The 25,001-nt window shown below is 45.2% G+C and overlaps 1 protein-coding gene across 1 annotated transcript; it reads left to right on the plus strand.

Moving 5' to 3' along the window:
• The first annotated feature begins 11,815 nt into the window (after positions 1–11,815).
• Positions 11,816–13,074, plus strand: LOC119180727 (putative nuclease HARBI1). Its single transcript, XM_037431895.2, is given in 3 exon segments — positions 11,816–11,964; positions 12,414–12,649; positions 12,652–13,074. Coding segments are annotated over 3 exon segments (600 nt in total). The 3' UTR covers positions 12,867–13,074.
• The last annotated feature ends 11,927 nt before the right edge of the window (positions 13,075–25,001 follow it).

The following is a 25,001-nucleotide window of genomic DNA, read 5'->3' on the forward strand; positions in this document are numbered from 1 at the left end:
GAAGTCGCTCCGCGAAAACACATTTGAAAAGTTCGACCTAAACTAAAAGCTTACAAAGCTTTTAATTCATTTTATAAGGCGTCAAGACCCATCTATCCTAGCTACGAAACCACATGGTTGTTACTTTTCAAGAGTAGCGGACTTCTGGCAAACTAGTTAGTACTTTTGAAATATTATTCTCTTTTCACCCTTACTTCTCTCTATATAGCTTACTCCTTTTTCTGGAAGCTATGTAGACACAATTTTCATGTGAACACACATCTTATTAACATCCCCCATGAGATAGATTTAAAACAAGCATTACACCTAAAGCACGCCAGCTTTTCTGTGTTAGTTCGTTGGTTGAAACTACTCTATTCCAGTCATTTTTTTATTCAGGTCCAAAAACTATATCTAGGCCCGCATCCGGCGACTAGCACTTCGTGACCGCGAGACTATAAGCCTGTCGGCCGCTTCGTGAGCCTGCTGGACAACCCAAAGCTGGTCGGCCATGAGCAGGCTGTGAATGAACGCCTTGCTAATGTGAAATGGAGGCTTGGTTAAACACATCTCTAGGGCATGTGTGCTAATGTGAATTTCAGGCAGCATGCAGCTCGAGGAATAATTTTTTCGCCAAAACATGTACTATCGTATGTCAGAAATTATATATTAGCTGAATTATGAAAGGAGATCCTAGAGCAGCAGTAAACACAGCCAGCAGTGGAAGCGGCAGTAGCTCACCGTGTGGAAAGCATGCAAATGTCGAGATTGCTTTACTTCTGCGAGTGTTTGACGAGAATTTTATTGCAAAAACGTTTTCGTTGTCTTCTAATACCTAGGATACGGATTCTACATGCCATTACAAGTCATAATATTATCTCTGCGTAATATACAAATGTAATTATGACTTACTTGACACGTTGATTATTACTGCCTTGTGTTCCTACTGCCAACAACTCTACCATCGTCAATGAAACGCTGTGTATACCTCATTAGTGAATACCTGGCCTGGCAAAACATGTATTTGCGAATAGTATTTGGATAAGCTGAGCACCGAGCGGCTGCTGTAGCATAGACTTGGGTGTTTCAAGGCAAGGCTCATGAATCGAGACACACGTCTTCTCTGAGAGCATGATTGTGCTTTCAGATGAGTAGCTTTTAAGTATAAGCAGGCGTTACAAAATCGTGGTGTGAAAAAGTGTAGACAAGTATAGCGGATGCATTCAAACCGAGGAATACATTCAAAACGTAACGCAAGTCGCTCTTTAAACATGTGGTGTCCAACGTTCTAATGTTGTCGCTGAAGCCCCAATTTGTTTTGGAATAAAGAGAACTTTTTTCGCATTCAACCCGAATAAATGATACAGAAAGTATGCTTTTACCATCTGGAAACTAAGTTCTCAGACAATCTGACGTTGCACGAGGCAGTATCTACAGGTGAAATACGCCAGCAACATAAAATATGAAAAGGTGCGTGCGTAGTAATATGCAGTTACAGTGCACTTTACACTGCAGTGATGTGTGATGCAGTCGGGCGCGATTTGAAGTTTATCGTTCGAGCACCGACCAAGAACTACAACACCACCACGACCCAGAGTTGCCTTTTGAGAAAAGAGGTATCAGGAAAGCCTCCTTTACTCTTTTTGCTTATCCTTGAGCTGCGGTCATTCCCTTTCGAGGAAGGCACTTTCTCTCTTGGTATTCTTTTTTGTCACTTCAGTTAACACACAATAATGGCATCACGGCGGGGGTATTATTCACCGTTACCAGAGATTGAGCACTCCAAAACTACAATTTTGTTATCATTCGCGAAGAACAGAGCTCACCTAATTTCCTTTTGATGGCAACGAAAGAAAAACATAAAATAGAGAAAAAGGGTGGCTAGTTCAATGTAAGGCCTAAAAACTGCATATTGCCACGTTCCATTTCCCAAGTTTTTGTTATCGTTCCAAAACACCACACGATTCTCAGCGCAAACCGCGCCTGCAGTTTTCGAGAAGGTTCCGGACTGTAGTAGATCATTTCGATAAGATCACGCCCACTGTGCGAACGGTACAGATTGTTCTGGAACCTACGCCACCACCAGCGATAATGCTAGAACATTCGACGGCAACAGTATAAATGCCGACGCGCTTCAACGCTTGTCAATTGTTGATCGAAGGCCGACGCTCCGTTCGCCACTATCAGTCCGAGACTGCTATTTGTGCGAGACTGCTGCTGTAATTGGACTTTCCTTTTACCGGGCACAGGTTCGCCCAAGTAAACAGTAAATGCCAACACGAAGTCTCCTGTCTTCGGCCACGTCACGACCCCGTGACATCTGGTGGAGGTGTTGCTTCGTTCATGTACCGGACGCCTCCGTCAAGCCGTGAACCTAGCCCACGTCGCGGAGAAGACACCGACGCCAACCAGGAGCAGCGAAAGAGCCGCCGACAGCAAGGGCTACCACCGGAGTACGGGCTTCTACAAGACAAGGCGCGGAAGACCAAGGCCATGACCGCGACTGCAGCGACAATGACAACCGCAGCGTCCCAGCCCACGATGGTCATGCATCAACCCAGGGAACCACCAATTTTTCATGGGTCATCATTCGAAGACCTGGAGTCCTGGCTAGAAACATATGACCGTGTGGCCACCCTCAACCACTGGGACCATGACGAAAAGCTTCGTCGTGTGTTCTTCTATTTGGAAGACACCGCAAGGACCTGGCTCGAAAATCGGGAGTCCACGCTCCGAACGTGGGATGTTTTCTGCGGCACATTCTTGCAAACGTTCGCGAGCGTCGTTCGCAAAGAGAGGGCCGCTGCTTAATTAGAGACCCGGGTTCAGCTACCGAATGAAAATGTCGCCATTTTCACAGAAGAAATGACCCGACTATTCCGTCACGCTGACCCAGACATGCCTGAGGAGAAAAAAGTTCGTTTCTTCATGCGAGGGGTCAAACAGGAGCTCTTCGTGGGATTGATGAGAAACCCACCGAAAACCGTCCAAAAATTTGTAGCCGAAGCGACCACTATCGAAAAGACCCTGCACATGCGCACCAGACAGTATAATCATCGCCTGACCACAGACTGCGCTGCTGCTCAAGAAAGTAACTCCGGAGACCTGCGTGAAACGATCCGAGCGATCGTGCGGGAAGAGCTGCGCAAGCTGTTGCCTTCGGCGCAGCCTCAAGTGGATTCAATTGCCGACATTGTGCGAGAAGAAGTTCTGCAATCGCTTCAAATTACCCCGCACCGCTGCCCGAGCCGGAAGCTATGAGCTACGCCGCAGCACTGCGCTACAACGCTCCTCCCCGTCCACGCCAAAACGCCGCCCCATCGCACTTCCGTTGACAGACGCCAGCGCCGCCACCACCCCCACCGACGTCATACCGTTCTCCAGCGGCCCAGCGCAGTGCACCGAGGAAGACTGACGTCTGGCGTACCCCTGACCATCGCCCTCTCTGCTACCACTGCGGCGAGGCTGGACACACATACCGCCGTTGCCAGTACCGACAGATGGGACTGCGTGGCTTCGCCGTCAATGCACCGCGTCCACAGCCAGGGGAACGACCACGTGACATCGCCGACTACCTGAGAGGAACTCGGTGGACACCACGAAGCCCTTCGCGTTCGCCGTCGCCCAGCCACCGCACGTCACCGCACCACCGGCAGTACTCTGGCCCAACGCGGGGCCGGACCGGGAAACTAGCCGTATCCGGGAAACTAAGGGCAGCAACCAGAGGAGGTGCGGTTGCTGTTCGACGAACTACCGAAGATCCTCCGACGACGACGACGCCGCGACGGAGCTTTCCGAACACAACGCCAACCAGGCAAAGCCCTGACGGCGAAAGCTCGCTTACCGAAGGTGGCCTGACGACGCAACATGGAAGCAGCGGAACAAGCCGACGCAGCCGTGACCCAACGCCACGCCCTAACTGTAATGCAAGACGGCGAACTAGTGACCTCGACGTTCTTATCGACGGCCACAGTGTGACCGCTCTCGTCGATACTGGGGCTGACTATTCTGTCATCAGTAAGTCGTTCGCCGCGAAGTTAAAGAAAGTTAGGACAGCTTCGAAAGGCCCTGAAATCCGCACAGCCGGAGGTCATCTCGTAACGCCTGCAGGAGTCTGCACAGCGAGAGTCACCATTAACGGCCGTATTTATCCTACAGACTTCGTTGTCCTACAGCATGGCTCGAGAGATGTGATCCTTGGCATGGACTTCTTATGCCTTCATGGTGCTGTCATTACCTAAAAACAAAGTCGATAACGTTATCCACAGAAGAAGCACTACCACCGCGCACGCCGTCAGGACACCATGCCTTGAATGTGCTGGAAGAACAAATCACCATTCCGCCTCGCTCAAGTGTCATTATTTCAGTCGGCGCTCTTAAATCACCTGACTTGAAAGGCGTCGTTGAAGGCAGTCAGCATCTGTTGGTCACCCGAAATATTTGCGTCGCAAGAAGAATTGCAGAGCTGCGGGGAGGCAAAGCAACGGTTATGCTCACGAATTTCAGCAATGAGTACAAACATGTGAACAAAGGAACAACGGTCGCATACATCGAAGAAATTGTCGAAGCCACCAGTGCTTTCGCCCTCGCCGATTCTGCGGAACCTGCTCAGAGGAACCAAGCCCCTCCCATAGCTTTCGACGTCAATCCCAGACTTCCGAACGATAAGCAAGAACAGCTCAAGGCCCTGCTCCTGCAATACGAAGAATGCTTTTCGTCGTCATCAAAAATTCGGCAGACCCCAATCATGAAACATCGCATCATAACCGAAGAAAATGCCAGACCACTCCGTCAGAGTCCGTACAGGGTTTCGACGCGAGAACGTGAGGCCATGAAGAGACAAGTTGACGAAATGCTGCGGGATGACATTATCCAGCCGTCCAAGAGTCCATGGGCATCCCCCGTGGTGTTAGTGAAGAAAAAGAATGGGACCCTACGTTTCTGCGTCGATTATCGCCGCCTGAACAAAATCACAAGAAAGGACGTGTATCCTCTCCCACGAATAGACGACGCACTTGATCGGCTCCATAACGCCAAGTACTTTTCGTCAATGGACCTCAAGACTGGCTATTGGCAAATCGAAGTAGACAAAAAAGACCGAGAGAAGACGGCGTTTATAACACCGGACGGCCTCTTCGAGTTTAAGGTGATGCCCTTCGGCCTTTGCTCAGCGCCTGCAACTTTTCAACGCGTTATGTATACAGTACAGGCAAGATTGAAGTGCCAGACTTGCCTTGTGTACTTGGACGACGTCGTCGTGTTTTCCTCGAGTTTCGACGAGCATCTCCGGCGCCTTGAAGCTGTACTTCAAGCCATCAAGACTTCCGGACTCACACTGAAGCCACAAAAGTGCAGATTTGCGTATGAGGAGCTCTTGTTTTTTGGGCACGTTATCAGCAAGTCTGGAGTTCATCCCGATCCACAGAAAACAGCCGCCATCGCCGACTTCCCGCCGCCCACTGACAACAAAGCCGTGCGCCGATTTCTGGGCCTGTGCGCCTATTATAGGTGGTTCGTGAAAAACTTCGCCCGAATTGCCGATCCTCTCACTAACCTTATCAAGGACGACGTGGAGTTCAAGTGGGAAACAGCACAGGAACACGCTTTCCAGGAGCTTAAACATCACCTCCAGACGCCTCCGTTACTTGCCCATTTCGACGAATTCGCCGAGACAGAAATACATGCTGACGCAAGCAGCGTAGGTCTTGGCACCGTTCTTGTGCAGAGGGCTGACTGACTTGAAAGGGTTATTAGTTACGCCAGCCGATTGCTATCCAAAGCAGAAGCAAATTATTCGACAACAGAAAAGGAGTGCCTCGCCATCATCTTGGCTACGTCAAAATTTCGCCCCTACCTCTACGGCAGGCCCTTCAAAGTTGTGAGCGACCACCACGCCTTGTGTTGGCTAGCCACCTTGAAGGACCCTTCAGGTCGCCTCGCACGATGCAGCCTGAGACTTCAAGAATATGACATTATTGTCATTTACAAGTCCGGCAAAAACACTCTGACGCCGACTGTCTCTCTCGTGCGCCTGACGACCAACCGCTTCCCGACGACCCGGATGACGACTACTTCTTCGGAACGATAACTACCGACGACTTCGCTGAACGACAGCGGACCGACCCGGAACTTAAGGCCCTAATAGAATACCTCGAAGGCAGGACCGCCGAAGTCCCGAAGGTATTCAAGCGCGCACTTGCGTCGTTCTTTCTACGAAACGGTCTTCTACAAAAGAAAAACTTTCCACCGCTTCGAGCTAAGTACCTCCTTGTGGTGCCTTCAGCTCTGTGACCAGAACTCCTGCAGGCCCTGCAAGACGATCCGACGGCAGGGCACCCCGGTGTTTCTCGCACACTCGCGAGGATATAAGGTACTACTGGCCACGTCTTACCGCCGACGTCACTCGTTATGTGAGGACATGCCGGGACTGTCAGCGACGCAAGACACCACCGACAAGGCCAGCGGGACTTCTGCAGCCAATTGATCCACCTTGCCGACCTTTCCAGCAGATTGGTATGGACCTACTAGGGCCATTCCCGACGTCGGCTTTCGGAAACAAGTGGATCGTGGTAGCTACCGACTACCTCACCCGCTACGCCGAGACAAAAGCCCTGCCAAAAGACAGTGCATCCGAGGTAGCTAAGTTCTTCGTCGAAAATATCGTCCTACGTCACGGCACCCCGGAGGTCCTTATCACCGACAGAGGAACGGCATTCACTGCCGACTTAACTCAAGCGATCTTGGCATACAGCCAAACAAACCACCGCCGGACGACAGCGTACCACCCACAGACCAACGGCCTCACCGAGCGGCTTAACAAGACAATCGCCGACATGCTGTCAATGTACGTCGATGTCGAACACAAGACGTGGGACGCCATTCTTCCGTATGTGACCTTCGCATACAACACGGCGGTGCAGGAGACGACGCAGATATCTCCATATAAATTGGTCTACGGAAGGAGCCCGGCAACGACGCTCGATGCCTTGTTACCCAACGTCACCGACGAAGAAAACCTCGATGTGAGCGGGTACCTTCAACGCGCCGAAGAAGCCCGACAACTTGCGCGTCTCCGTATCAAGAATCAACAGACGACGGACAGCCACCGTTACAACCTTCGACGACGCTTCGTGGAATACCAGCCCGGTGAACGTGTTTGGGTGTGGACGCCGATACGCCGACGAGGACTAAGTGAAAAGCTTCTGCGACGGTACTTCGGACCGTACAGGGTGGTTCGACGTCTCGGCCCACTTGATTACGAGGTTGTCCCCGACGGCATCACGAACTCTCAACGACGCCGATCGCGACCTGAAGTCGTCCATGTCGCGCGCCTCAAGCCGTTTCATGCGCGTTAATAAACTGAAACAGTGTTTTTTGTATTATTGTTGTATCGTAATTTATTCATTGTACTTTCTTGCATTATTATTGTACCTTCATCTTTAGTTAAAGCATCGGGACGATGCCTTTTTTCAGAGGGGGGCAATGCCACGTTTCATTTCCCAAGTTTTTGTTATCGTTCCAAAACACCACACGATTCTCAGCGCAAACCGCGCCTGCAGTTTTCGAGAAGGTTCCGGACTGTAGTAGCTCATTTCGATAAGATCACGCCCACTGTGCGAACGGTACAGATTGTTCTGGAACCTACGCCACCGCCAGCGGTAACGCTAGAACATTTGACGGCAAGAGTAGAAATGCCGACGCGCTTCGCCGCTTGTCAGTTGTTGATCGAAGGCCGACGCTCCGTTCGCCGCTATCAGTCCGAGACTGCTATCTGTGCGAGACTGCTGCTGTAATTGGACTTTCCTTTTACCGGGCACAGGTTCGCCCAAGTAAACAGTTAAATCCCGACACGAAGTCTCCTGTCTTCGGCCACGTCACGACCCCGTGACAATATAGTCTGGCGTGTCCAATGCATCGGGCCGCTGGCACTGAGGTCGGATACGCTAGGCATACTCAGCCAGCGATTGCGGTCAATTCGTCACTCTATAGTCTGGCCCAATGCCGCGACGAGTCGCGTCTTCGTCGGTCGTGTCCGCAGCCTTCACAGCTCTGTGTTTTCTTTTGGTGCACTCATATATTTCTCGTTTGTTGCTTCTCAATCTGTGCCTTTTGATTGACCTGCGTATGTCTTCACGCTCCGTGCACTGTTCGACTTCGCATCGAAAGCGTGTTTTCTCACAAGAATAGCATTAAACACTCTCGGAACCATAAAATGGCTACATAAATTTCATTGGAAGCGAAAGCGGATTTGTGTATATGTACGTACGAGAGTGCATCACTAAGGCTTCCCAGGTGCTTATATTTCTCTCCGTGTCGTACCAGTCCATGTTGTTGCTGGTCTACACGCACGTACGATCTATAGTTACTTCAAGCGCACACAGTTTACTGTTGTCGTTGATCAATCTGGACCAAACCACGGCCGTACTTTTGAAGCACGCAGCACGAGCTGCCATTTCGCCAACCACCATTGCCACCCTTTGCGCATTGAGGTCTAATGATAGCGCGTCAAGTGCGTTAAATAGGAACGTGCTTCATCTCAGCGCCGGCGTCACAAAGCACGCCAATCTCCGCCTGCCACACCGGCTACATTGTGAATAAAGTGCCTAGAATATACTTACTAGCGTGCCGTTCTTCAGCTCTTTTCAATAGAAAAAAGATTTGTTATAAAAAGTTTATTGTTCTTTTATAAACAGGCTAATGTCATTCAACTTCGCAATGAATATCCTGTCTAATGTTAGTCTAATGCACTTCTCTAATGCGTTACTAATGTGAGTCTAGTAGTATTTGGCCACCGTTAGTCTATAGAGTTATGACAGAGTTTCTGATGACTATAGTCTAGCGCAAATCTACAGAGGCCCGACATGAGAGTTTCAGATGACCATTGGCTAGCGTTTGTCAATAAAGTCCTGACATCTGAGTTTCTGATGGTCATTGTCTAGTGAAGTGCCATCGAGCATATGCATTAGGTTGACATCAAACGTGGCATTGTAGACTAAGGCCCTATGCCATCAACAGCACATTTGCCGAAAAGCAGATCAATAAATATCTTCATTATTATTATGAAAGTGCGCACACATTAAATGATTTCAAAGGAAATATCATCTGACCATTTCCACCAACGAACAGATCATTGTTTTTTACTTGTAAGAATCTCTCGAGGCCGATAAATAATGCTGCAAGTTTATATTGCCTGCATTTATGAACACGCATTACATTGTCAAGCAATTCAGTTCCGATAGGACAATAAATGGAGCTAGTTGATCCTTGTTTACGATTCTTGTGAAAGTGCTATTTTATAGATCCAAACAAACAAAGAAACACCAAATGAGACATTTTCAGTAATAACTGGATTTGTATTTATATTGTGACTTTGCACTGATGATAGGGCCTCTTGTAGCACCGTCGTGGTGGCACCACTTCTGTATTTAAAACCTGCACAGAGAGCATGAAAACTTAGAAGGCACTGAAGCATGCATTTTAGCACAGCACATGAATAGACATTGCATTTGATGAGTTATGCCTTTTCTTAATAGTGATATATATTTGTCAGTTATAATAAATAATTCATCTGGATTCAATGTCGAACCAGATAACGTTGACTTCATGCTGCATAAAAAAAAACTAACCACTATACATCAGTTCAGAGGGCTGCCGATTCATCAGTAATTGGAGAGAAGCCAGCTATCGCTAACAGAGGAATTAGCTCAGTCAGCTTATATAGGGCAATATTGCCGAATAACCTCCTTTCACGCTTCCAATGACACCGAATGTATGACTACGGCATGCAACAGTGGGTCTATTCCACAACTTTGTTTCACACAATACTTCCACATTCAAATCCCTCTTCTTTAAAAGAGAACTACTGAGGCCTCATGCTCAGAGGTGCAAAGTCATAGGCGGTGCAGGGTTTCCCAACACTCAGGTGTCGGAAGGTTCACTATGGCACCCCGTCCCCCTTAATTAGTTAAGTAAGCTTCCAATTTTGTAGCCCCCGTCTTAGGTAACAAATAGGAGAAGAGGGGGGCTGCTCCCCACTCCTATGCACACGCCTATGTGCAAGGTGAAATTGAGCAACAAACAGACACATGAAATGTAAAGCTAAGTCTTGGTGAAACAGCTAAACAACTCAAGTGAAAACAATTAAAAAATTGTGCATTTTGTAACCTACAGTATATTACACAGATATGCATGTTGTAACATATTACATGTCGCTTCTACACATATTCCTACAAGCAAGATTGGAGAAAGCAAGCAAAACATTTTTGTACCCTTGATTACTTTTGCATATTATTCAATGGCTAAAAACACATTATATAGCTCACTAGAAGTGGTGACAAAAGTTTTATAAAAAAAGAAATATTTTTACCTAGCTCCATGATTTAGAGTACACAGTTGCACATGTTTACTAGCCAGTATTTCAAATTATGAAATTGATTGATGATCATTAGGAAGCACAAGAACCCACATTAGGGTGTCTTAGCACTTGCTGAACGTCTTGAGAGGACAAGGATAGGAACTATTCCCAAAGAAAAATTTTAACAGCAGAAAAAAACATGCACAATCAAAAGGGCGGCAACATGAACTAGCACTACTTAGTGTCGTCTCCCTTTTTGCTGTTCATATCTTGCCGTAAGTTAGAAAAGTTTCTAGGCGATGAATTACCAACGCAACCGAACACTTGATTTAATTAAGAATTTAAGGAAAGAGCATATCACAGTGTTGAACTCATGACTATTTTAGATCATGCAGACGCCAAAAATATCGCTTGAACCGACACGTCACAGAGATAATACAATTTAGAGTGTTTGTTTGAGCTCAGCGAGGAAATAAAACGCACACTAACAAGTGAACAGCATCATGAGCTAACACCCCTGTCACACGGCCACCACCAAACTCCGTTGAACGCCGTCAACGTAAATCTTCCCTAGGGGGCTCGACGGAGAAGGAGTTGTGGTAGTGTCACACGGCAATAACAAGGTTGTAACAGTCGCCGCGAGGGGGCTCAGCTGGCGCTGTTTGATTTTCGGGAAAGTATTCTCATTTCATGTCTATTGATTTTTTTGTAAATCCTCGTTATGTGGTTTTTACAAAAAGCACTATTAAGTAGTGCCACTAACAAACCATTAAAATAATTTCAAATAAAAACGCATTTCCTAAATGTAGCGATGCTGCTAGTGACGCTGGCCACATTGTGCTTTTAATTGTTTTGTTGCCCGTGAACACAGAGAAAGGTGCCCGTGTACATGCCCGGTACGAAAATTCTTGTGCTTCCTTGCCTCGTGAGCGCAAATTTTGTGTTCTTCAGCCATGAGTGACACAGCGGACGACGTGAGGAAGTGATACGATATTGCGCTGGTAATGACGTTGATCGGCTCCATGGATATTGAGATTGAGGCTGCTAGAGCCCATGTGTGTGCTATAAAGCACCGTCGCTATAAAGCACCGTCTCGCGAACAGCCTGACGCTGAATGCGATGGCGTTGTCATCGAGGCATGCGTCAAGGCGAGCTTGGGCATACCACCGATTCTCTCGCTGGTTTGAAGACACGCTCCCAAACATAGGCGGGCAGAACTTCCGGCAGTCATTCAGGGTTTCACGTACTACGTTCCAATATCTTGTAGACGTATGTACGCCAGTAATGCAACGACAGACTACAAACATGCGGGAAGCGGTGTATGTGCAAAAAAGGGTCGCTGTTGCTCTCTACAAGCTGTGTTCCTCTGCTGAAGATAGAACAGTCGCCAATTCGTTTGACCTGGGCAGGTCGACGGTGAACACGATATATAGAGAATTTTGTGACATCGTCATGGAAGCCCTAGAAAATCAGTGGGTCAGGATGCTTGCAGCTGATGAAATGACCCACCACATACGTGAAATTTATGCTGTCACTGGCTTCCCTCAGGCAGTTGGAGCACTGGATGGCTGTCATTTCCCTGTCTCGCCTCCCAAAGAAAATGCCATCGACTACTACAATTACAAGAGCTGGTAAGTGTGTACAACTTACATCAAGGTTGAAAGCTGGGCTGCTTGATACATTATTGTAAACGAAAACTTGGTGAACACACAATGAACACGGAAATATCAGCCCATGGGTATAAACAGATCAACTCCTAAGGGAATAAAATATGAATTCGTTATTGAAAGCGTAACTTGATAAAAAATCACATCAAATGTATGATGCCTGTTTTGGATAAGCTTTAGTATGCACTAAACAATATTTCAGATGTTAATCATCATCTATATTACGGTGTCTCATTCCAGCACACAGCTCAACAACAGTTTTGTTCTAGCATGGCCATACATACATGCCACATCTCGCCTCATAATGTATGTGTACACGGCATTGGCATGTTTCTATTACAATTGTATACAATGTGACTGTGAAGTTGTTTGTGCACTGTCAGCTCCTTATTGTGATGGTAATATACTTGCAGGTACAGTGTGATCTTACTGGCTTTGCTGGACCACAAATACCGCTTTCGATTCATCAACGTCAGTTCCCCAGGCAGGTGCCACGACGCCCATGTCTACCACAGTTCAAGCTTGCCAAGCATTGTGACAGGACCAACATTTAGGATTCCTACAACTTCTGTCAACAGTTCTGTTGTGCCAGCATTATTATTGTGTGACCAAGCATTCCCGCTGACGCCCAATTTGATTAAGCCTTTCCCTGGTCAAGTAAAACCTCTGCCGAAAAAGAATTCAATTACCAGCTGTCAAGGTCTAGCCGAATTGTGGAGAATGCCATTGGAAGACTGAAGGCCCGTTTTAGATTTGTCATGAAGCGTATGGAGTGCGATGTCACGAATGTTGCTGTTATAATAAGAGCATGCTGTGTGCTGAACAACTTTTGTGAACACTTCAATGACAGTGTATCCCAGCAATGAATAAATGAGGCAGACATGCAGAACGCACTGTACGAGCAACCACACCACACCACAGCCATGCAAGTTGGATGTGGCAGAGATGTTAGGGATGCACTCGTGCAATATTTTCAGCAGCACAGAGACAGCTAGATTTAAGTTGAATTGGGTATGAAAGAGAAAATAATTATTTGCTCTAAAAAGAGACCAAGAAGCTTCAGCTTAAAGCTCAGTAGGTTTACCAGTCTGCTTTGAAGGTGTCATTGAGCCTGCTGTATTGTCGTGTTTTTAAAAACATCTGGTGAGCTTCTTGGGCTGTGCCTTGGAGTCGATATTGCTATTATTTGTGTGTGCGCGAGCAGTTTCCTTTTTTTAAGTATCCATGTTGAATCTTTGTTGTGTAATCCCTTTTCCTCACCTAGTACCACACCTATGTATGTTTTCTTTTTATTTTTGAAGTCTGTAAAAAATTTCCAAGTGTGCATATTTCACACATTCTTTGCTTAAATTTGCACATTTTTATCTCCATTGTTCTGTCCCTTTTTGGACCTTGTAAAGTATGTTCACCGGGTCTGAAAAACAAACGTTCGCTGTCATCTTTTGAAATTGGGAAGGACTGGAGATCATACTTTGAAAAGTTATGGCTTGTCATAAATTGGGTATCATGTTTACTTTGGACTTCATGTTATAAATGTGTCTGTAATAATAAAAGCATGTTGTGCCCTTAATAATTGTCTGCAGTTCAACCAGTGAAGCACATCAGTATGTATACTACTCAAACAATAGGGGCCTGGAAGAAACAAATGCTTATCGAAGTAATTAGAGAAACCTATCTATTGCAATATTTCGAAAACAGGTCCACAAGTTTTTTTTGTGTTTCCACCTGCCGTTCACGCAGACCCTGCTCAATTAGCGTGGCAGTCTCCAGTGCTGCTATAAGCTTCGCTTGCTGTTCAAGCAGCGCACTGTGAAATTTTTCATTGGCGGACATCCGCTTTCTCTTTTGTGCTCGACGCTTCCCATGTGGCTGGCTCGTGCTGGTGCCAGGCTGGGTATCCTGCTGAAGGTCCGAGGCACTGCTGCAGGCATCTGTCGCGGAGCAACCTTCAATAGCCCCGTCTTTATCTGAGGACAGACTTGACCCAGTCTCCATGTCCCGAATAATCTGAAAGCAAAAATCTGTTAGTGCGTGCCACAACATCAAGCTGCTTTCAGCCTAATGTGGCATTTATGATGTTGCACATTCTTGAAGTATTGCAAGAATGAAGCATGCAAAAAAATGAACTAATCATATTGATTAGCCTCAGAAGGACGTACTCCGAGGTTTAGTTGCGACAAAAAGCTTGTTCTTTGGGGGCACATTAGTGCAATAGTTTCATCCTATGCTGTGTTTTTATTGTTTCCATTGCTTGTAGATATCAAATGCCCTTGAGTGAAGTCTACAATCACAATTGACATTACAATTTAGAGCTCAGTTTGGAGTGTGGCATTATTAGGTTGCATTCTGCAATCACCAATTGGTCGTGGCACCGAAAATTTTTAGTTGTTATCGTAACGGCATAACCTTATACAAATGATTTACATACCTCATCGACATCTCCCCTTGGTGAAGGGCAACTCTCTCGCACGAGAGAGCGGTCGTTTATGGGCAGTGTGCCCAGAAACCTGTGTAGTTCGACGAAAAACGGCCAGGCACTAGGTGCAGATCCGGTAGTTTTCTCCCGAGCTTCTTTCCTGATGACACAATTCACCATTAGAAAAGCAGTGATGTAATGTATAACCACATTCTCTCTGGACTTGCTGCATAACTTTCGGTTAATTTCCTAGCAGGTGAGTGCGCTGCGTTATACATTCGTGTCACGCTCCACGTCACGGTTAGCAACGTTTGTTTCTTATTTTCTTGTCTAGACTCGCAAGCCTGTGCTGTTGCATCATGCTAGAAATGAAAACGGTGAACAATGTATGCAAGGCAACCGCAAGCTATTTTTGATGTTTCAGAATGAAGACCTAAATAAAGACTAGTAGCTCGTGCATGCAATTTTACTCAATCATGTAGCTCATTTTGTAGGTTGCTTACTAATGCTCACAAATACTGGGAGTCCTAAAAGATAAGATAGAATGCGTACGCAGGTAATCAGTTGAATACTTCAATATTCATGGTGACCCAAATGCACGTTTTTTTCAGCCAGATAACGCGCACGAGCTGCCTCATTCCTATAACAAAGCGTAACAATTGCCTCAATTCAGATAAACAAAGTTGAACGTTGAGTTGACACGCAGAAATAACGCAACGGCAGAATATCTACACAGAACTAGCCCCTCAAAATAACTCCTTGTAACGAAATGTGCTTCGTGCAATAGCACCAACTGGAAGTGCCAACAAAAACTTACACGGGCTAGCACACGACTACACACCAGCTGTTAGGAACACACGTGCTTTTCTGCTGTATGCATTCAACAGTCTGCGAACTCACCTGTACTTCTGCGTGAGGTTGTCAATTTTGTTTTGCACTTGTCGGCGCGTCCTCAAAATACTCATCTGTGAAATAGCGGCGACAATGGCGTCATACACTCTGGCGTTATGTTTTTCTCCTCGGAGCTCAGGAAGGTGGTCCTCCCAGGTTCTGATCAACAACCAAGTGTCATACTCTTGGATTTTGTGGTGTCCCATTAATCGTTTCTGAAGCCGTCGAAGCAGGTGATGATGTCGCAGCGTTGTCAGTCATTTCTTTTAAACGTCAACACGGTGACGACCACAACCACACACGTGCACGAAATATTTTTCAATGGCGCCAGCACGTGCGACTCCTGAGGCACGGTGTGTAGGGCATCGGTGTTGAGAGTAAGTGAACTCTGGCGGGCGTAAATACATGTAAACAAACACGCGTTTTGAACGAGTACTGCAACGAAAGAACTTTTAATATTGCCAAAATGTATTAGTCTTTCACTGTGGCCACTTTAGTGCTCGAAATTTTTCTCTGACCTCTAGACTGCTGGGAACGAGAGTACCTCGTTTCGCTGCGAAGGGAGATCGTTGAACGTCCTTCGCGAAATGCTCCGTTCACCTTCGTTTGCGTAAGGGTGGCCGTGTGACACCAACCGCATATTCGTTGTCGTAAAGACGAGGGAGTTAAACGGTCTTTACGGGTGCCCGTGTGACAGGGGTATAAGACGCCGACGCAGAAAAAAATAATGGATGCAGTGGTTCGTGTATTTGCTTGCACTCCTGTTTCTTCCCAAGTACTTACGAACATGCCCAGTATGGTCAACATATGTGTACAGTACTCACGAATTGAAACAGGACGTTTGTAGCGTGTGGCCGCCAATGCATGTGCTGCCGCTCATGGGTGCTCGCGGAACCAGTATGTGGCATCATTGTAGGGAGTGAGGGCGGAAACAGCTACGGAGCAGGCTTACTCCTTCCAGTCGCTCAAGTGTTGACATTTGGTTCACAAAGTGCCCACTGCCAACGTGGCGCTGCAAGGCTCACGCACGTTTACATGCATGCAGCCCGAATCGGTGGGTACGGTGCTATTCATTTATATTGTGACGCAAGCAGACGACGCTCTTGATCAGCGCCCTTCGACGTTGGCGCACGTAGGCTGCGCAAGTAAGAAATTGGATACCGCTAAGATGTCGCTCCTGAAATGCGCTTGTTGACATGATAAATAGCTGCACAAAAGCATAAAAAGTTTTTCAAGCTTTTTGTCACGGTGAAAAAGAAAGCCACCAGCCACGAGCCTCTTTCCAAGCAGCATCCAAACAATGACTTATTACTTTGTTGTTTTGCCCCGAGAAGTGAATAGTGTGGCTATTCTGCGCGGCAAGCATTTGTAGAGCTGTCGGCCACGGAAGAACGAGTAAGCTTCTCGCATTTTTATTCAATAATAGGCCAGTTTGCCCTAATGACACTAATACATAATATTTCCATGTTGAATGCAGGAAAGCATGCCACACATTTTCTTTCTCGTCCTGACAGAAACCTCGAGGTAAACTTTTCATGCTTTTGTGCAGATGTTTATCTTGTCTACAAACACACACAAGGCGCAATCTACTAACTGAATCCTGCTTCTTACATACACAGCATGCGTACGGCATTGCTTAAGCACGCAGAACGAGAGGTTTGTCTGCTGGCGTGGCAATAAAAGTGGTGCGCAGCGGCAAGCCAGTTTGGTCGACACGCAAATGTGCGTGAGCCTTGCAGTGCTGCCCTGGCAGTGTACACGTGGTGAACTTCAGGCCGACAATTAGGTAATCGGAAGTAGTCCTGCTCCATAAGTCTTCCCCCTATCGCCCCATACCACAATGCAACACATCGGTTCTACGCGCACCCACGAGCGGTGGCACATGTACCGTCGCCCACACGCTCCGAGTGTCCTGTTTGAATCCGCGAGTACTATACTTCCACAAGAGCATGAATTCGTTCAACAATTTAACTTTGTAGTCCAGCAAGGCTATTCAAGGCACTATCACACAGATTACGCTTCTCTGTATGATAGGCCTCCATGTCTTGTGAGCTGTGTTACATACATGCATTAATGGTATTTTTATAGATTGTGGTGGGAACATGTTCCAAACAATGTGATGAAAGATGAGTGTGTGCTGCCTCTCAAGAAAAGCTGTCTCTAATTCAGATGACCAAACTCTCAGGCATAACGATTATCTGAGAAAGTTTTGTCAGAAAGGAGTAGGTACTTCTATGTTGCACGATGTTACTTAAAACAAGATTGCACTACAACTTATAAAAATAACAAAAATCTGCTCATACACGTGAAAATCCGAAAATGAGCTGAAACAACAACCCCTTCAACTTTCTTAAACATGAATTCGCCAAATTCTTGAGGTAAAATGTGGTCTTCAATGTGGTCTGCTGCCCCTTTAAAATCACAAAAAATGAATGATTTTTCTTGAAAAAAAACTTTCTAAAGAAATTTTTTATTTTCACTAAAAAATTTTCAGGTAAAAGCAGTCATCCCGACAATAAGCGAAACATGATTATAAGTAAGACTTCACTGCGCACAGTTTCATGGCAGTTCAAACAAAATAAATGTTGACGGAGGAAACCTGAAAGGACTAACAAATCTGATAAGAGGAAATGTCAGTGCAGCCAACTTTCTAACTTCTGTGATATTTAGCACAATGTAACACAAAAACCTTGAGAGAAGACGCAACACGTGCCCTTACTTTATATAAAATGGTTTATTGCAACCGAAGCACTATAAAATACAGGCTGAGCATCCCGCCGTAAATTTTTGTGCCTCCGTTGCACAAAATCCTTTTGTTTAAAGTGCACCAGTCTCATCCTTGTGTCATATTGAGCTTAATAGTACCTAATGTTTCACAAACAATACTCATTTTTTTCCTTCTGAAACCCTTCAACAAGAACTCCTGCCTTCGTCAAGATATCAGTGACAAGGAGCAGCTGTTCCGGCTTTCAAGACGCCTCCAAATGTCACAACGATGGCTCCATCATTATTTCGTGTTCGACAATTACAAACCAACTTATACATGTTTCATATCCAAGGAATGCTGCACTTAAGTGCAGGAGATAGGCTTTCCTCACCTAAGCTAAAGGAGAGTGTATGCTATATCTCAATAGGTGCTATGTGCTCGGACTATCACTGTGTGGTAACAAAAAAGTTTGCCTACCTCTTAATAAGGCTCGTTCGGGTTTGCAGGAAGACCACTCCAATCGCGCACTGCAACCTGCCCTCTATGTCGGGACCATGAACAGCTGTCATCGCTGACGCATACATAAAAGACACCACAAAAGATTACTTTAACACACAACAAACGTTATATCAAACAGAGATAGCTAGTACCAAACATGTCTCAGAAAGTGTAAACTGATACATTAAACGGTAAATTCTTGAATAAAAGAATCATGACGCAATCAAAACAAACAATATTGGACTAGCCCCTTTTTGCTGACAATTGACAGAGTGCCACTGAATGTTTCGCCTTCACAAAGCTACGTAATAACACTACGCAGAGCATGCACAGGCGTATGGGTGATCTAAATAATGAAAACAATATTTGCAAAGAGTGCATGGTCTATGCACACATGGCGTGTGTAAGAGCCAGTCATACATATTGTATTACATCATAAATGTAAGCTTTTCAGGAAAAAAACTGTTGGTACTCTGAAGCACATTCCCATGTAGTATGACTTTTGTTCACACAAGCTATCTGTAGGATTTCTTTTAATACATAAGCCCTTCACAAAAATATTAATATTCCGAATTTTCTGTCAACATCTGGAAACATATGAATAAGATCGTTTTTCTTCTAATTTACTTCCTCACAAAACAAAATAAATACTAAATACTAAATCCCTGAATGCTGCACATAGGTTATATATCCTCGTCACAGAAGCAAGTAGGCGATATCAGTACAACACTGATGTAAAAAAGAAAGCACGAAAATACAGCTTGAAGCAGCACACAATCAAGCAACTATTATATCACATGAGGGCAGTGCTATTTGTGATGAAGCACCTGGTAATTGATTGCTTGATATGTGGGGTTTAACGTCCCAAAACCACCATATGATTATGAGAGACGCTGTAGTGGAGGGCTCCGGAAATTTCGACCACCTGGGGTTCTTTAACGTGCACCCAAATCTGAGCACACGGGCCTACAACATTTCCGCCTCCATCGGAAATGCAGCAGCCGCAGCCGGGATCCGAACCCGTGACCTGCGGGTCAGCAGCCGAGTACCTTAGCCACTAGACCACCGCGGCGGGGAATGGAGCACCTGATACGGTTCAAGGTGAAAACAAAGATTGATATAGCTAATAAAAGTTGACAATAATATTGCAACAAAGGGTGTCTTATATTAGCTTAATTACCTAAATTGAATTCACATGTTCTTCTACTAAAATTCGATATCAACATATCTTCAATGCAGCGGTAGGAGTGTACTCTTAGTTTCAGCACATAGTGTAGATTACTGAAATACGTAAACTTCAAGTTAGCTCTTTTAAATTATTTATGAGGCAGTTAGGGTGAAATTCTAGCCACAGAGAAAAACATGGATTTCTGACACAAGGATTCGGAGCGCAGTCACGAAAACATCCTTCGTGTGTGCTTGACAGGGCTGTGCGTTTTTCTATCTACGTGCCCAGTCGTGTGATTGTTTTGCGCGTAAAAATGCACAAATTATCGAGTTGGGTGAACGTGAACTGCTCTCGCGACACCCGTATGTTTAAAAGCAGACACTTCTACAGGGCAACAAGCGATCAAACGATAATATCGTGCAGTAGACAGTCAAGAAATATCAGCGTGACAAAAGGCTTGCATGACCGAAGGAACAGTCACGTAGCGCAACGCGAATCTTTAAAAGATGCAATCAACGCACACAGCGACTGTTTCTTACGGTGATATGAAATAAGCCACTTTAAAACATACCTGCCTATCGGGTCTCTGGTTTGTCAGCCTCGCTGTGCCAACAAGCCGCCCGGGCCATCGCTTCCTGCACACCATTTGTCACGCTATAAAGTAACCCAGTTGCGTAGTTCAGCGAGTTTCTTTAACTTACCGAAGTTTTGGCATTGACTGTGCACCCTTCAGTCGCCCGTCAAAAAGCTCACGCTCTCGCATAACATCAGTCACTGCATGTCACACCACGGGGTCGTGGATTGTCTTCGGAAGTACACTCGACATTGAATCACGCGAACAACACGAGTAATTGGTAAATAGAGGAAGAAATTACTTTTCAGAGCAAACTCAAAGGCACGCGTCCGACGCGTCCGATGCGTCCGACACGCGGAATATATCCCGTAGGCGAATTACAAAGAAGGATAAGTATATAATGCACGCAATATCTATCAACACGGCAATTATGCAACCATGGGCTTGCTGCTCATGTCCTTGCGTGAAGCTGGTAGTGAGCCCGCAGTACAACAAGGCCTGTTGCAACTCCTGCTGAACCAAAGTAAGTGTGCAGGTGGCAGCACTGAAGAGTCACTATACAAATATTTTACAATAACAATCAAATGTATTTTTAACTTTTGAAGCCAAATGAAGCTTTCTTTATTATTAGCTTGCAATATACGTAGTTATGCAGTTGTATGTATTTTGTTTTGCTGAACAAAAGAGGTTTCATAACTCATGTCAAAAGCGATGGTCATCTGTGAGTCTCTGCAACACAATGCCAATAAGTACAGATCTCAAGGGCAATGCTTTCGCAGAAGCGGCTTTTTTGTGTGCAGAAAAGAATGAATGGCATTCATTCCGGCTCTACAGAGAAGAAAGGTATCTGACCGGGTGTCCGTTCCTTAACGTCTCTACACAGTGGCGTAGCCAGGGGCTGGCACACCGAGTACGTTACCCCTTTCTGACCTCCCCTCTCCCCACGTCTTTCAGGCGAATTTTTTTCGGCGTGGCATACATAGAGCAAAATGACTATTTGCTTGCTCCCCCCTCCCCGATATCAACGAGGGATTCCTTTCCTTCCTCTCCCTTGTTTTTTTTTTTACCTAAGCCACTGTCTCTACGTGATAGATAGCGTTCAGACAGCAAAACAGTGGTGTGGGGAAAGGCATGATTGTGCTATAAAACTTCGCTCTCCCTCTCCATCACGCCTTCGCTCTCTACCACCTACCGGTGGCGGGGAGGGGGAGAGCGGCACACATTTGGCAGCTACCGCTCCCAGCCATATCTTTGCTGTAAAAGTGTGACTGATATTTAAATACGCTTTCAGATGCTCACTACAACGATACGATCAGTTTATTTCTTGTGCTGCACTCGGTGATCGGCTAATGTTACCATCCCCCTCCATGCAAATGGCAAATTGGCACGTCTATGCAACTGTTTGGGGTTACGCATCAGCGTAAGCGATCGACGCTATGCTGGTTAGTTTAGATACATATTCAAAATTTATGCGCTCAAAGTGGTAAAAAGCACCCCTGAATGCCACAGTAAAGTTTGCCTTCACATCGCGCTTGTGGCACGAATATCTCATCAATAATAATAATAATAATATTAATAATAATAATAATAATAATAATAATAATAACTTTTAGATGCGCCTGTATACAACCCAATATTTATTTCTGCGCGCTACATAAATAAGCAAATAATAAATCAATGATTAGTAATGAAATTGCAAGCCTTAGATGCCTCAATAAATGTAAAATTTGACCGTTGGCAGAATCTGGCATCCTGCAATGCAGCGAAAGATAGATGCAAACAAAAAAATAATCACCACGAGATGACGTGTCATTATAGCGTAACATGATAAAGTCATTACAATGCACCTAATCCCATCATAGCTTGTCCAAAGGCTGGTTGGCTGATTGGCTACGCAAAACGGTGTCTTTAGCATGGAGGCAATGCATAACCACATTAGTTACAGAAAGTTTTCGAAGGGCGGCAGGAGGAACACATCGACTGATTGGAAAAAAGAAAGAGATGGCTATCGCCTTCGAGTTGTCTTACGTTAATGCATAAGAGACCCTGGATTATTGTTATTATTAATATTCTTAATATTATTATTATTATTATTGCTCATATGGTCTAGCTGACTTAAGCTTGAGTATGTGTACGAAGACATTCTCATCATGTCAATGTTATACTTACTGAAACATGATCGAAAAATCTATGGGAATACAAACTGTTTAGCGTTTTATATTTCCGAAAGACAACATGTATTTGAAAGTCGAGATCAGCAAGTAATTGAATTAGACTTAGGTGCACGTGGAGAAATCCCAGATTGTCGAAATTTTTGAAGCATTCCGCTACGGCTTTCTTCATATTTATATAGTGGTTTTGGGATCCCACGATTATTAGCTTTAGTATTAGGAATTTGAGTTTTTGTTGGCTATAGAAGATTAACGCAATTTTTTCCTTGTTATGTGCTTTGACATTAGGACACGCACTGGAAAGCCTACGTACTTTGATCATAAGAAATCCTGCTGCATGTTGTCATCTGAATCTCCATTGCACACCTGATGCTAAGAGACATTAGACTTTGCAGATCTAAAGTCAATCTAATGACTCATAAGGTGTGCATTAGCTGCACATTATACTCTCAAAATTCGTTTTCATAAGGAATGGCACCAATTTAGATCAATGCCCGTGGAAGCCGCGGGGGGCTCTGCGTGTGTTGTCTGCTCCACACAGCTGATTTGCAGTAATCGCGTGAATTTTCGCGTTCGTGTTTCAGTGTTATTACCGGGTTGTGTGTTTATTGTTCGCGTCGTCAAAGCCTGAGTGAGTAGTTGTCCTGTTTTTGCACCTGTCATAACGAGAACTATCAGGTGAATATATATGTCGAAGCCAAATCTGTCGAAGTAAATGACCTGCTTCTTACCTTTCTGTACAACTGGCCACCGTTCGCACAAACAACGGCTATCATTAATCATGACCTCATTAGATGATGAACGTCTCGCAGAAAGATACAGATGGATAAAGATGTGGACCGGAGACTGATACGAACTCGAGTGGTGTGTGAAAAACACTTTGAAGAAAATTTTATTAAGCGTGTGTTCACCATCACCGTGAACGGCGCTGTCAGCAAGATCCCCATGACAAGTCACTCCTAAAACCAGATGCAATACCCAAAATATTCCCTCAATATTTGGCCGAAATTGTGAGCAAAGTACAAGCAAAACGACAAAAAACATATTTGTCTGTGTAGAAAATTCAGCAAAGCGCGCCATTGCAGCGTTTTGAAGCGAGATCGGCCTTTGAAGGATCTTTGGTCCATAACCTAAAAATCCCGCCACAGCCTGAGCATCTGAAATAGCTAGTGCGCACAATTCTGAAGCTGAACGCCCAGCACTAAAACTCGTCACCAGATATATGTGAGCCGCACATGCTAGCAGTATTTGCTAAAAGTGTCCATTCCTGCCAGTAGCAACGGTAGCCTAGGCCTATTATGAAAGTGAAGTGCTACTCAGAGAAATTATGTACCTCGAAAAGGCTTGATTTGCCTGCAGACAATTGTTTCTCCGGCATTCTAGTCCCCACACTAATCATACGTTTCACTGCAAAGTTTGTGAAAAATCAAACTAGGTGTCACCGCGCGTATCACTGAGGCCGCATTCTTTAGTAAAAAAGTTGCCAAAAACAGCTCATTGTGGTGATTGTGGCTTCTTGAAAACAAAATCTCGGGAGTACAGTGCTCAACTCTCATGTCTATAACGGCGGAGCGTCGTGCACGAAACAGCACGGGCGACATCTGCAGTCGCAAATACGGCACATGCGAGCATACGCGGTGCCAATAATGTGTCTGCCTTGCAATACTGACACGTGTTTATCATCGCGCACGTAACAACCTCTTTGGCCGTTAAAAGCGCTCTGAACGATTGAGCGAAAAAAAAGCAGAAAGCAAGAAGAAAAGACGAAGTGAAACCGTTGTCGCTGTGATATATCACGAAGGGAGAATATTTCTTCTTTTTTTGTTTCATTTCAGTTCTATATTGTTAACAGCGCTTCAGCGGCCAAAGCAGTCATCATGGCCGCGGAGATAAAGAAGGGCGGAAGCTGTAGGGCAGGTCCATCATTGACGGCACGCATGCTCAGATGTGGCGTATTTGCGACTGTTGATCTCACTCGTGCTGTTCCGCGTGTGACGCTCCATTGTTATAAACATGCGAGCTATACTCTACGTACTCTTTCAGAGGCATGTTTGTTTTCCTAAAAAACAAGAATTAGTTGATCTTATGCCCAGATGGGTAATGCGAAAAAAACAGTGGAGGTGGAGCCCCAATCGATGTATAGTCCTTGTGGTTGCTGTTTTGCAATGAATGGCTTTGCAGGCTAGCTCGTAATGCATCATAGAAGGCTGCACAGGGCACATTGATGGGGACGCAGGAGGAAAAAGTAAGACATGCGCATAGCACGATGTCTTGTGTATTCTTCCTTTGTCCTCGTCTACGTGTTCGCTCTAAGCTTTCATGTTCTTTAAGGTTTAAAATTTTTTCGTCCTTTCTGTTTTTATTTTTATTTTTCTATATCCTTTGTAGATGTTTTTTGTATCTGTTTATTCGTATTGCTTTTGTTTTTGCTATCTTTCTCTATTACGTTTTCAAGGTGTGTTTATATTCTTATTCTGTTTCTCTCGCTTTTTAGTGTTTTGGTATACTTTTCTTTCCATACCATAAGTTTTTCGTTATTCCTTACTTACCATCAATATTTTTTTCACACATTTCTG

The sequence above is a fragment of the Rhipicephalus microplus genome, chromosome 1, assembly GCF_043290135.1.
Source record: "Rhipicephalus microplus isolate Deutch F79 chromosome 1, USDA_Rmic, whole genome shotgun sequence".
NCBI lineage: Eukaryota > Metazoa > Arthropoda > Arachnida > Ixodida > Ixodidae > Rhipicephalus > Rhipicephalus microplus.